Genomic DNA, 15,198 nt, shown 5'->3' on the forward strand with positions numbered 1-15,198 from the left:
CCCCCCCCCCCCCCCCCCGCCCGAGCGAGGTGTGCATAAGGAACGTTTTTTAATACCTGCTGTTACGGGTCGAGCCTATTGTCTTCGACGAAGCGAGTGAGTCCATCTTCTTGCGTTTTGAGATGTATAAGTGTTGGACTTAAGGGATACGTGTTATTAGACTGGGGATGTTTATGCAAATTCCTTTTTTTAATGTCCACAAATGAAGAACAGGATCTTAAATTGAAGTATGTTTTGTTTAGAGATATTTTAACATGTATTTTATATGTTGTATTTTATTAAATGACAACTCTATTAATACTATAATAATCGATATTTGAATTTATTTTAACCTAATTTTTGTAAAATATAACGACTTTCATCTTACCCTACGAAAACAGCAAACTTTTAGTTGTACACTCCCATGATTCTGCATGTGAATGCACATTTACATAATATAACGTGACCGATAAAGTTGCGTCGAATCGTACGAAAAGTTTCAGCGGTAAAAATTGCCTTTGAATATGTGCGCGTCCGCATTAATTCCAAAGTTGCTGTAAAAAAAATATTAGAAGCTTGTGGTGTTCACGAATAAAAAATATGGCACTCGTTCAAACTGTTTATGTTTCGCAGCGTGTGTGCGCGATGTTTATACGAGTGAAGAATAATTGGAGAAATATAATTAGGTTATGTTATTCAAAGAAATATTAACTCAGCTCTAATATACTTGTTATCAAATTTCAAGCCATCAGGATTGTTTTGAATCGAATTGTGTTGTATTGTAAGATAAATTTTAGAAAAATATCTGCAAATTAAACAAAATAAAGTCATTACTCACGTCTAAGGAATTTAATACGAATTAATGTATGGATAGTTTATTTGCAACATTTTTTTCTCCGACGCGGTTGCGAGGTTTTAGTCTACGGAGAATATTGGAAATGATTTTTGAAGTTGAAAGAGTTTTTAATGGTTTCGATCTTTCACACGAACTGTCATGTACCGCTGCCCGGCACTCACATAAATGACATTTGATGTTTCAGAAAACGTTTCCCGTACATTTTTTCCTCTTACATTCGAATTGCGTTTAATCCCACAAAAATTTATCTTCTTTCAAAATAACTTAAAATATCGTCACCAAAAAGTTATCTTTTTTTCCCATTTTTGGCCATTTGAATCATACTAGTCTATCACGTTACTCTTTAGATTATGTAACGAAAATAAATTTTCATTTTTCCTCCGTGAATACGGTAAAAAATATTTACTAAACTGTTAAAGCAGTATATACATATATTTTCTCTTTGGTGTAAAAGACATTTTTGCTGAATATTGTAATATGTGATCGTCTGTTCTGAGATTAATAACTAAAAAATAGATACAAGGACAATTGAAGTAAAAATGATAAAATATTCAATAGAAAATGTATTGTTTTGGATAGTTACAGATTGATAGAGAGTGTCATAGTGATGTTTGATAGAAAATTCAAACAATATATTTGAAACGGCGTCTAGCATATTATACAGACCTTAGCAAAAAAATGTGACGGTTTCCACGAAACTATAAAATTGTATTGTTTGAGTGGACACGGAACCGAATAAAATTCTTCGAATAATAGTAGAAGCAGTGTAACAATAAAATTTCATTAAAAGGATTCCTTTTGCATATTTAAAATTTTTCGAAATTTCATTCCGACGCAGAAGTACAATAGGTGGCGCGCGAGTGCCTTCACACGTGGCCCAGCGAATTTTTACAGAAAATTGAATACCGAAACGGTAGGAGGAGTGTATTCAGACCAACATCGAAAAGTGATTCAAGCTTACTAACAGTATTTCTAGTAAAAAAATCTGAAATCGTTTTTAAAATATTTATTTGATTTATGTTTCTTCCAATTTTAATTTTCATAATTCTATTTAATTAAATAGGTCTAAACATGCCTCAAATTCAAGAATCAATACTTTCTAATAAATAAACCTTGTCTTTCGTCTGATAAGCACTGGTCCACATAATTTTACCCTCGAAAGTTTCTTCGTTGATATCTTTAAATAAAATTCCCCGGAGACTAAGCGTTGCGAAGTAAGTCGTCCAGAACTTTCGAGTATCGAACGAAAAAGACTCGAACGGTTCTTCCAACGGAATCCCCGCGATAAAAAATTTTACCTAACCGCTGGTACTCTCGAGGGTCTTTCCTGTTTTTTGTTACATCGTATCGCGGCGAACCAGTCGTTCGACGGAGCAAATTTGAATTCAGCACGCTAACGTTTTTCTTTAAAAACGGTGAAAAAGCTCCTTCCGCCTCTCAACCCACTCGACGAATCAGTTTCTTTTCGTAGCACCGAGTGGCCGAGTATTTTATTGAACGCGCCTTTATTTCGCTGGTCGTTCGTGATATATGTTCGATGACATAACTGTCGTTTCGGTTAGCAGTTTCAGAGTTGTGTATCAACTCTGATACACAGGGTTAAGAATTTCAATGAAACATTTGTTCGTGCACGAGAAGAAGTCCATTTAATTTCAAAACTATAGTACGCACCAAACTTTGAAACAATATTATATTTGTTCAGAAATCTGAAATATCCGATTTTACAATCGCCAATATACTGTTGCACCAAATGCAAATGCTGGCATGCGACCTGTAATTTCTACCACGTAATTGATTTATCCACAATATGTTTGAAAATACCATGCTGCATTCAACTTTGCAGCAAATCAATTTATCGCTTCTACTTGATTAAACAATTTATCGACCAATTTCATCGTGCATCCGATTTACACACGATTTAGATAATTTAACTTGATTCGTTGCGATTGTGTATACCGTGGGACACGTGGTTCAATATATAACGCCAGGGAATATTCGATTTCGCGAAATACTGCTATCTAGACACGACAGACAATTGTCCACACAGACGAATTTGTTCTACGTCACATCTTCTCTTTCAACCGACGAAACCCCATTCTTCCGAATAGTTTGGATACCGTATAATTTACGAAATCCTTCTGGTTCCATGTGATTGAATAATGAAAGTTCATTTTCAAATTCAAAACGCTTGCCGACGTAATTCATCGAGCATTCCTGGCAGAATATATCCGCTGTACATAATTTTATCAGCGATTAATCAGAAGTATTGGCGTTGCATTATGTGCGGGCTCGTTCATTAACAATTACGACGCGCCGCGAGTATATTTCCATTGATTGGAAATCACGTTTTTCCTGTGAGTAATTTCGAAAAGCAGTTGCTCAACGAACGAGTGGAAAGTAAATTATTCGCGGGATTTTCGCCAACTAAATTACACACTCGGTTAAAATGCAAGTGATTTAATTTAGCCGGAAAATACGCGTTTGTTTGAACATTGATTGCAGTTTCTTTTATCGCGAATTACACCGATCGTTCGCTCCCATTAACTTCATATACACGGTGGTCCACGCGACACGTCAACTGCTACTTCGTTGAAAATTAACAGAGAACATAAATTTATTAATTCTTGAATTAGTATACTATGATGCGATAGGAGTGAACCACGTGTCGATAAATATTTAAAACGTTGCTTTCGAGTAGTATAGTGTTTGAGGAAACCAAAATTTCACCAAAGTATTCCTCGTATCTCTCGGTCAAGGGAAAAAGCGAAAACCAACGATTATCGTGGCGAATACTTTAATCCATAACCCTGAACATTAGTTATGTGCGCGGTTATCTTACTGCTCTACGACTTGGAGTAATGTTATCTCTGGTGCTTTTTTGCAAGGGACGTTCCGCCCCAGGAATTCAGTTTTTAATCCCTTACGTCCTTTAAATTTCCTGATGTTTTGGGTCTTTTAGCGTGGTGCAGCATTATTCAGTTTTTCAATCGTGAAACTATACACGAGTTGTTACAAGAATAATTATATCTTACATGTAATAAACGTCGCATATCTATAATTTATGGACAAAGAATATTACTAATAATTTAGCACTAATGCAATGTACAGAATCAGAAGAAAATTTAAAGTGCAACCTGTGCAACCCTGTATCAACGTAGATAAAGCAACTGGGGTTTGCGGTAGTAAAGCTTTTCAACGATGCTTGCTTTGCTGATAACATTCTTTTAAGAAGTCCACTGTCCCTGAAAATTAGACTTTCTTGGGGGCCCTTTACGCGCATAGTTAATTACTATCAGCTCTGTGGGAAAGTTTTGTCGCGTCTATTTGGGCGACATCTCCTTTGTCCCTAATAAATTGTCCGGCAGCTTGAACTAAATAAAAATGGTTTTTCTTTTTCTTTTTCAGTTTGATACTTTTTGTACGGTATCGTTCGATTATATTTCGCTTTCCAATGATACTCTCATTTCTTAGATGCGACTTACATACCGCACTGGCACAGTTCGAAACGAGATAACTCGCGTTTATCACATCGAATGGCACTTTACTTTATGAGATCGCGTTTATCAGGCAGAACTCCGCGGTTTATGCACGAGAGGAAAAATAGAATTGAATAGTAAGCAGCGGTGCTTCAAGCTTTTCAATGGAATGAAACAGACTTTAATAGAGGAACCCGGTAGGGGGTCGGAGTTATCTGGAACGAAAGCATGCTTACGTACTGTGGGAAATACACGAACAGAAATATTTTCCACGTGATTATCATACTGCGGTGCATACCTAGAACGTGAACATTAAATATTGTACACTGATATCATATTTGGTTGTTTAACATCCGCGAACTGGGCTGATCTATCGTTTCTCGTAATTTTTATTAAAATTCGTAATCGATACGCGGAGTACAACTCCTTTCATCAACAGTTATTTCAGCAAGACTTTGATTGCTTGTAAATTCAATAACAACCCCTATTATTGCACCAATAACTAAGACTCTAAGTGTTCCCACTGGTTCCAACATTAAAAATCCTCTCGTACTCGAACCAATCATCCTCCTCGTTATTCCTTGCTTGATCCTTATCCTTCGAGTGAAATGACCGTCCCCTAGACGTAGCCTCAGGGAACGTTAAACGCATTAAGGAGTCCAGGGAGCGTCTGTCAGTCCCAGACGGGCGCGCCATCACCTGCCGTTACAGGTGTTCGGGGATCTCGAGCCACGGTGTTTGTCCAGTAATAAACTAATTCCTAAGGCGCGCGCCATCGCGAACCTCGTCCAGACTCAATTTCCCCTGAAACAGACTGTAATATAAAATTACCGCTTAATTGTTCCAGTGACGGGGCTCGAGCCAGACTTCGTTTACCCGTTGGAGAACGTAACGATCCCGCAGGGTCGAGACGCTACCTTCACCTGCGTGGTGAGCAACCTCGGTGGAAACCGGGTGAGTCCTTCCTCCTCCGCGAGCGGAGATCACTCAGGCAGCGCCAAGGCCCGGGTAACTATTTTACCATTAACCTGTGTCCGCCTGTAATGGACTACCTTATCTACTACTACTACCTACTACTGTCATCACTACTACTACTACTACTACTGCACTACTTATATGCGCGTGTGCCTGCACCTCACAGCACTGCATTTAACTGCACCACTGCCAGCTATGAAAAAGAAAACCACCGCAGCAGCCGCCACCATCATCAACCATATCTCTCTCTGTCTCTCTCTCTTTCTCTCTCTCTTTCTCTAACACTCTGTCTATCTCTTTCTGTACGACACCCATTATCGCCAATCAGCCGATAGAACTCACGCGAACGTGCACAGCCGCGAAGTAATTTCATGTTCGCGGACGAAAGATCTATGGACGAATGTTAAAACATGCTGAGCTGCTAATTTGCTTACCGCAAATTCGCCGTGTACCAAAAGCGCACTTCACACACCGTCCGTAGATTCTTTCGTCTGTGATGTTCGCATAGTTCTTTCGGACTCCTCTCAACTTGTATCCTTTCTCTACGTTCTCCTCTACTTTCGACTTTCTCGCGCGGAAGGCTCCTCGTAACGAGACGAAGAAAAAAAAAAGAAACAGAAGACAAGAAATGAAAGAACAGCTTGCAGAATAGCTGACGAATAGCTTGCGAGAACGTCATGCATATTGTTTTCCCTCCTGTACGATGACGAACTGTGTCTCGCGACTGTCTCTAGGCGTAGTAGAGCGTTAGGTTCGTTCGCTTCCGAGCGTGCTTTTCGCGCTCGCGGGTCTACAGAGTGTTTCGGATGCGACGAACGACAGGATTAGTCGAGGATCGTGGTTTTTCGTGTGTTCGCGATGAGTGAGTTTGATATTCTTTGCGGATTTTACTTTGGCGCTTTGTTAGGTTGGCTATGATGACAGATAGGATAATCGAATATGTTTTGCATTGATTTGGCCGTATGTGATTGGATTATAATACAGAACTACTACCCTTTACTCTGTTCATGAATCGAAAATATTTAGTAACTAACTCATAGTAACTAACAGCACAATCAAATAAATTTATAATTAATGAAACAAGATAATTAAAGGAGTACGAATCGCACTGTTAATAAAGATAGAATGTCGAATATAGATAACGAAGACAAAGTCGAACAATAAATAAAAATGTTCGCAGCTGTATGTTCTTACGGTTTTATTTTTCTTTGTTTCAATAGTATGTTAATTTTCACGTACCTCACGTCTGTCGAGTTTCTTTAAACAACGCTTCATATATCTTCAATAGTATGTTAAGCCATGTAACTGGTTCAAACATTTAACCAACCTACTGGCTACTCGGGCAGAATCCTCTTAACATGTATAATTCCTTTCGTATTTAAATATTTTAATTTACAATCGTTTCGTCTGAAGAACACTTCAATTCTCCATCGAATCATGAAAGCTTTTTTTCCATTAAATACGTAATTATAAAACAGCAGTCTTCGAATGGTTCAATTATCTGTAAGAAAAAACTGTTCGCCATCAACATGGAATATGTTTTAATAATAACTATTATAATTCAATGATAATTTTAAAATATGAAGTAAATTGATTGGCAGAGTAAAGGGTATTAAATGCTCAGTAACTAGAAGCGAAAAATACGAAGCATATCAATTTTCTAATTTTCTGCAAACGCGCGTTTAAAATTCTTCTATGCAGTTATGAAACACTCTGTCGTAATAGTATACATTTGTCACATCCATGAATTAGTTAGCATAGAATCACATGTTTTTAGTGACCGCGAGAAGCCGACGCGAACAGGCCTACTAATTGCTGCTGGGTTTAAGTACCAAAGTAGCATGTGCTTCCTGTTAGGCTGTTTCATGGTAATCCCATGCTCTAATTGTCCTAATTAAAAGAAATCTCAAGCTCCGAGTACCCTTTAATTAGCAACGTACCTCATTCTTCTTGCGAAATATTTCTTTCGATGCGAAACTTCTTTTCATACTAAGCATGAAACCTGTTTAATCGTATCGAGTGTCATTCTTGATGGTTCAAAGAATGTTTCGTACTTCCTATTTGGACGACGACTAATATTCACGAACACTATCGACAGCATGTAACGAGATAAACGTGCATAAAGAATGGCGTTATTATTGAAACAGCCTAAGTTACATTTGACATAGCGGTAGCTTGGAAAGTAGATTATGTGGAATCGAAGCGGTGGCTATTAAAGAGTTAGATGTAAGCAGAATGATGAATCAGTAACAGTAAGATCGAATAATTAGAATAGCTTAAATGCCTTTCCAGAAATATCAACTATACATCACTAGATAAGTTTGTGCCCTTTTTATTTTTTATTTTAATACAACTTTCCAATCGCACATGCATTGTGATTGTCCAGGGGTCTTTCAAAAGAATCGTCTTTATGACATAAATATTGTTTTCGACGTTCAAATCGAGCTTCGTAGCTCAAAGATCCCTCTTAGACTTTGCATGCGTCAGACTTCATTAATGGAAAATTGTATCGGTTAGATAATCAATTTTGTAATATTATTAACACTTTATCTATCAAGAGTCTTTTTATATATATTTTCTAATTGAAGTATTTACTTATTGGAATTTATTAAGAAATTAACATCAGCCTAGGATTGATATACATTAATATAGAAATTTCATAAATTCCAGACTGATTCTAAATAGACCAGTTAAAGTGTTAATAAGTAACAAAATTATTAATAAGTGACAAAATGTGACGGTGAGAGTTGTAAGAATACTTCGCAAGGCACCCGTTTAATTTGCGAAGCATTATATTTAATCATCGTCGGCACTCGCGATACCACGCAGAAATTCGAGAACATTGGCAATTTGTCAACTATGGCGTCCTAGCGGTGTACGCTTAAAAAAAAAAAGCAATACTCCAGAGAAATCAGGACAATGTTCCTACCACACATACCTTCATACATAACCCACTGGTTAGAAATCAAATTCTGTTCCCGTCTCGTGCGGTGCTGCTCCGCTGCTCTCTTTTTTTTCAATAATAATATTCATGTCGAATATTTCATAACGGACAGTTCCTGTGATCAAATTGTCTATAAAAACATTCACGAATAACGTGAAGTACGTTGCTTTATAAAAGAAGATTGATACTCACATGATATTTTGTTCGTCTTTGCAATGAACATCTTTAAATAATTATAAACTTGCGTAACCTTGCAGAATTATGCAATGAATACTTTAAATAAAAATGAAAATAAATAACTGGTCTGCGAGAATAGAAATTATGGCATCGTTAGAGTTGGACATTTTCGCGTTAATTTTTGTATAGATTTTCGATTATTTGGAACAAACAATAACGGTGATTTCATAACTGAATCTAGGGGAAATATATTTGACACTTTTACGATCCCACTTGTTGAATGGATTTCTTATAAGACGAAAGAGTCGACGGGGAGAATATTTCTTTCCAAAGAGATTCCGTCGAAAGTTTGCCTGTAGATTTCAATTAAGCCCCTGAAACCGTAAAGTTTATAACGTAGGGAAGAAACGATTCCTTCGGCCAATGGGGTCCGTGATTCGACTACTTTCTCGCAATAGAGACGAAGAATTTCCTGTTCTGCGTCGTAATCATTAACTCCCCTTCATCATAAAAGGTACACATAAAACAGAACGATTAAACCTTGAGTTTTACAGTGAATATTAATTAACTTCTATTAACACATTCGAAATGAAAAGATTACTAAAAGATTATCCTGTGTAGAAGTTTCACAAAATTGTCAAGTTCGTTATACTATTTTGTTCCTATAAATATTACAAACTGTGTCTCACCACACTCTAGTTAATTAATTGTATTCTTTCGAATTCGTTATTGATCGCTACTCGGAATTAAAGAATTTAGATTTACTAAAAAAGAGATTTGTTATTTCTTTGTATCGATTTTCGAAGTCACGGTTTAATTCGCGTCGTGTTATTTTTGAATATTATCTTTCTTTCTTTATTATCACTTTCTTCTAAGAAAAAGTATCTCACTCCTGCAAGAATGATTGCCCCTCGCAACACACACGCACGCACACAGTTATCGCGATTTTTTTTATTCCGTCTTTCGTTGATCTCGCAGTAAATTAAGTTCGTACTTGCAATTCCGAAAGAGCCCGTGGTTCATTCATATTTATTTTGATTACCCTTTGAAGAGTTCGAGCCGAGTCGGTTGGCTTCATCACCGAATACCGTGGGCAAAAATGAAATTGATACAGGGCCGGGCGAGAGGGGAAGACAGTGATAAAATATGTTCCGAAAGTGCATGCATAATTTCAGTTATCGCGTGTACCTACGGATGAAAATCACCATTCTTTCTTCTGCGATGCGCGCAAGCGGTAACGCGGCCCTGTCTAACTCGCGATGCGTATTTGACTTGCTGATTCGTATACGACAAATTATCATTTTCATTTTCATTCTCATGATCAAGAGACCCGGTAAAGTCTTGAGCCAAATGTATGCGCATATATACGGGGCGTAAACACGCCGAGTATCTTTGCCCTTTACGAATACGGCGAATGACAAATCGCTCTGACTCGGCCATCTGATGTCTCGCGATTTCGACGTAAAAAGGCGTTAAACAAATAACGACAGGAGGTCCCAGAATTCGATTAATCCATCAAGTACCAAGGTCACATTTAATCGAAACGGAGACAAATATTTGTTTACTGGCATTTAAATTTTATTTAAATTCTAATTTCAATCGTAATGAATTAATTTTAGTTAAAGTTCTAATAAATTTACTTATGAAATCATTAAATAAAACTATACTTCGTTTAATAAATGTCTCATAAATCAAAATTCGAGTAAAAATATGCCACAGACGAGAACGATTTATACCTCGTATCAAAATTTGCGCGTATAAATCAAATGTTATTAATTAGAAACTGTCACGAGCAGTCCAGCTTTCCGGTGGCTTGTTAGCGATATAAAAGAGTTAGAGTTTTGCGTTGTATTTGAATTTAATTACGCAAGCTGAAAGCTACCTAACTAGGCCGAATGTCCGTTTTCTCGGGTTTCGCGTCTCGACAACAGTGCGCGCCGCGCCCTCTTTCGCGAGTGTACTCCCCTCTCTCTTTCTCGCACGGGTTTTGCGTCTCGACAGCAGTGCGCTCTCTTTCGCGAGTGTACTCCCCTCTCTCTTTCTGGAACGGTGTTCTCTCTCAACGCCTCATTGTTGCCCGCTCCACCGTTCTTCGCGTGGCATTGTTGTTCATCGTCACTGGCCGGTCCTCTGCCGCTGTAACCCCCCATCCCGGACGAGCCCTCATATGTAGGAGTCTAAACGAAAAATAAGGCACGGGGATTCGAAGCCACGATCCTCGGATCCAAAGTCGACCGCTTTACCTACGCGACCAATCCCGTACCCTACGTTTCGTGTACTTATTTGACTCCTTATTGTTGGGTATGGGTGGCGCGGACACTACAATAGCATCAAAATTTGCAACGGTATTAAATGGCAAATATTTCGTAACTTAATTAACCTCTTCAAGGATACTTGCACATTTCTCTAGAATTAGTTTTTATAGAAAATTTCAAGTATTGCTCGTGATAAATAAATTACTATTATTGAGATAGTCACATCTCGTGTGCAAAGGTTTAAAAATCATAATCTCTAAACTCGTACGCGTGAATATTCGCAAATAAATTTGCCAACATTAGAAAGTCTCAATATTTGAACCGACTCAATACAGTGCGAACGTTCGAAAGCAAGTGAAAGTTTAAAGAATAACGTGGCAATTTCTCGAAGCAACGTTCCTCCAAAGAACTGCGAAATTCCTCGGAGACATTCGAGTTCATCCCGCGTCGAATAGCCCAGGCTGCATTCTTGTTGGCATTTTTCGCGCCCGCGCCTCGATATAATCCATTACGCGGCGTTTTGGAAAGTCCCTTTAAATATTCTTCCCTCGTGGTTTTCTCTATGGGGGCGTGGATCCGGCAGGGACGAGTAACTTAAATAAGCGTACTCGAAAAGCTTAATCTTGCCATTCATGCGCCGATGAATGCCCGCGCAATAAATGCATTCTCCGGCGACATTCCACGGCAGTTAGAGATACAAGTTCCGCGACAGCGATTTCGCTTCTGCAAACTCTTGATCGTCGGTTTTCGTCGCATTGTCGACGATTCTCGGCTAACAATAAGGGCCTACCATTCGTGTTTCGCTGATAAAGTTGAAAGTGCTTCTTGGAAGTCCGTGTTAATCAAGATGGCATAATTCGAGGAACAGATTGTCTGAAAGAACTTTTCCGTGATGGACAATTACTCTGGCTGAATAAGGACGTCGATACTTTATTTATGTTTGCTGGGACTTGTACGCGTCTTCTAAACTTGGGAAATTAATGTGAACCTAGCGTGGATGTTTTTACTCGACACTTATTTCTGTCTATTATCATTTATTTATAATTTTAATGTACCATACTGAAACTGAAAAACATTGTACACTTTTACGATTACAGAAAGTCTAATTTAAATAATCATATTCGCGTACGTATATTTATACAGGGTGACTAATTTCACAGAGTGCGAATATCCTTCGCTCGAAAACAGAAAAGATGGTAGCGCGGAACGGCAGAATGATAATTGAAAAAGTTCTGTCTGGTTATTACCTCGCTACTTTCGTAAGTGCAACTATGCTTCGTCGAAAATTCATCGCTTATGTGATTCAAAGTAACGCGAAAATTGTTTGAGAAAATTTTGATTATCCCGATGATTGACTTTTTGGAACGGCAACATTTTTAAAGAGCTCTGGTAGCCGATAAAAATGCGATAACCGCGGTACATGGCTTGTTGGCTTCTTAGAGTTAAGCTTTGACGCTTAAACGCAACAGATGTTTCGGGAACGAATGACACCAAACATAGAGCACATTCGGATTGATTATAATCTTGCGATAGTGTTTCTTTGGAACTAAGAACAAGCAAAATTATTTAATTGTTTCGCAATCTTGCAAGAAATTTCGACATCGGCCAACTAATCGTGTCGCTGGCCCGTTAGAAAAATATTTTATGATATTTCCCCGATCGACATCGATTCATCACAAATGCACAACGTATGTCGCACAAACCTTTTGTTCACAATGCACAACACACTTGAGACTGTTTGTTCGTGGGATGAGATATCGTGCAAGCTGCATTGGACGAGAGTTAAGTGCACAGTGTTGAGATATGTTATGCGTCGTAAGTAATAGCCAGGTCGACGATTGAGTCGCGTTGAATATATATCATATATTGTTTTAGCGTATCTATGAATTCTCACTTGTGTGAGGCATGCCTTGATGCATGATATGATAATGAGAGAGAACACGAGGTTGCATGAGCATGTTTTTGAATAAGCATTAAACTAGATGGATAAGGGAAGTTGAATTGATCGTTAGAATTTAGAAGAATAAAAGAGACGCTAGATATCGGATTTAGATAAACGATAATAGTAAAAATCGATGATTAATCGTTACTAGAATTTAGGAAAGGGGCTCTAGATACCAGGCATACATAACGAACGAACGTACCTGTGAATTGTGAATTTAACTTGTGAATTTAATTACGTTACGTAATTGAAACACGTAAATTAATTTGAGTATAAAAACATGTCGTTTAAAAAAATAAACGGTTTAACATAACGACAGTGCCCTAAAAATGTACAATTCGATTTGCTTCGAAGAGACTTGAGATAAAATATTAATAAATCCTAATTATTATACGCGATCGCTTACGTTATTTATAGGAAAGTGAAAATTCGTGTAGAGAATGGTCCTAGCGCGCTTGTAAACGTGATTTTATTTCGTGTTAAATATGACGATAGAAATTTATTTGTATACTCGCATTATTGTAACTTCAATTAGAATTTCATATTTATTCGATCGTTTAATAGTCGTTTCTATGCTTCGGCAACTACTCTTTGTATAAAATATTGAAAACGATCATCGTGCGCCTCAATCCAAATCTACAGGCCTGATCATGTGTCATATACGTTCGAATATCCCATTGACGTGATATTTCAACGTCCTTGATGCGTATCTCATAAACAATCGTGTTTATATGACGCCACAAAAATAAATCCAACGAATTCGAGCGGAGATAGAGCAGAACAAGCATTAAGTCCCGTACGACCTATCCATTTGCTAGGAAATCGCTCGTTCAGAAAGTGTATAGCTATTCGGTTAAAATGTAGCGGTGCGGTATTACGAATATCACGCGCGTTCTATCATGACTTTCCCTATTGTCCAGGACAATTTTTCACGAGATTTGCTGTAAATAAATTTAATTTCATAAATCAGACAATTTTTTAGAAACAGCCAGCATAATATATTTAATATAAACCTTTCGTTTCTCAATCTCAATAATACCATAAAACAGTTAATCAAACTAGAAAAATTAGGTACGTCAGGAGCAAAGATTAGCGTTATTTGCCGCGAAACAGCTCGTTTAATTCGCGACACAGATTACGTCGAGAGTCGGCTAGATTAAGTTAAACCTTCCCCTGAACGAACGTATGGAAACAGTTTCCTAAAAGCATTCAACCTGTGCTCAAAGAACCCCCAAGAATATTAAACGTAAAAAGCTGAATCACTATAAGGACATCGATCGACAAGAGATAAAAGCAGCTAATGAATAGACTGATGGAAGATACTTTTTAATATTAATTTACCCTTGTGACTCTAATGAAACTAGTAATAACGCTATTCACTCAGTACAGAGATAGTTTCAAAAGAATTCGATTTACACTCAAGGGTTTCCATCCAATAACATGAATCGCCATACTTTCGAAGACTATTATATCCTCAATTAAAATCATCGATTAACAGACAAGAGGTACAAGGAACGAATAGAATTCTCTTGAATAGATTTCTCTAGAAAGATACTTCGTAATTGTCTTCAGAGAAAGACCCTGCTAAAGCCCTTTATAATCCTAATGACGCGTGGAAACATTACTTCAAAGAAACTACTTCATCCAATTTACGCTGAGAAGACCGCAATAGCATTAAAAGCAAAATCCTGAAACGTTATAGCTTGGAAGATTTCATTCGACTCTAGAACACGTGGAGCACGATGCTAATACTTGGAATCGTATAGTATCGTGTACGTTTCAACGCCAAGCATTATAGTATTTCATAAGTACAGTATTCAAACATCTACGAACCTTTTGTTTTACATCGGCTCTTGAACATCCAGCAGCCCGGTAAACCTGTATATATGAGAATATTCTGGCTTAGATTCAAAATTATAAATTCCAGTTGGCGCGCTACACGTGGTGGGCTTTACAAGCCCTTAGCATAATTTTCCAAATATTCGATCTGTGTTTATCGCGCGGTGCTCTAGGGAAACGATAGATACGGTTCGAGTACCGTTAAAACTAGTTTTCAGGTTTTACTTATTGTTACTCTCCGATGAAATCATCGAACGAAAACACACCGTGTACACCCAACGACGATGCAAAAAATAATAATTGCCCCGCTACGCGGAAGCTTCACGGTGTGTCTCGCGCGTGTCACGCGACAGGATCGGTTAATCGGCCCACTCCGCGCGTATAAACATTCTCCCTCGCACGGCCGAGTGCGTTTCACTGTTACCCCGACCACGCAAAGAACGGCGGGGGTGCGCGGTAATAAATTCTAACATTTAAACTTGTCCCCGCTATACGTACGCACGCAACAAAAAAAAGAAAAGAAAAGCAAACAAAAGGCGCGGAATAATAGCAGAGACGGTCGCGCGACGAGCACCTGGAACCTCGAGCGTGAAGCCGTGCAAACGGCAACAGAAAAGGCGTACAGCCTGAGCAAAAGCGGACCTAAGGGGAGGAAACGGGACGACGCCGACGGGAAAGGACGAAGAAACAACATTAGTGGGCGCTAGGGGGGATGAGGAGGGTTGGGTGACCAACGGCAACCAGAGAAAGCTGGA

The 15,198-nt window shown here is 38.3% G+C and overlaps 1 protein-coding gene and 1 long non-coding RNA gene across 10 annotated transcripts in view; one reads left to right on the forward strand and one right to left on the reverse strand.

The window, feature by feature from the left end:
- LOC128873099 (lachesin-like) overlaps positions 1-15,198 on the forward strand; it is a 170,416-nt gene that overhangs the window by 119,890 nt on the left and 35,328 nt on the right. For 5 of the 9 annotated variants that reach the window (XM_054116379.1, XM_054116383.1, XM_054116380.1 and 2 more), the window contains exon 3: positions 5,159-5,319. In XM_054116379.1, the coding sequence (XP_053972354.1) occupies positions 5,159-5,319 (161 nt within the window). Of the gene's footprint in view, positions 1-5,158; positions 5,320-7,099; positions 7,155-11,353; positions 11,922-11,962; positions 12,478-15,198 lie in introns of those variants that run through there. The other 4 variants (XM_054116384.1, XM_054116385.1, XM_054116387.1 and 1 more) reach the window with 4 other exon arrangements.
- Positions 2,281-6,083, reverse strand: LOC128873100 (uncharacterized). Its single transcript, XR_008456326.1, has 3 exons — positions 5,229-6,083; positions 3,970-5,125; positions 2,281-3,887 (listed from the first exon to the last, which is right to left on the reverse strand). It is a non-coding gene; the product is annotated as an uncharacterized LOC128873100 (long non-coding RNA).

Source organism: Hylaeus volcanicus, chromosome 3 (genome assembly GCF_026283585.1).
Source record: "Hylaeus volcanicus isolate JK05 chromosome 3, UHH_iyHylVolc1.0_haploid, whole genome shotgun sequence".
Taxonomy (NCBI): Eukaryota; Metazoa; Arthropoda; class Insecta; order Hymenoptera; family Colletidae; genus Hylaeus; species Hylaeus volcanicus.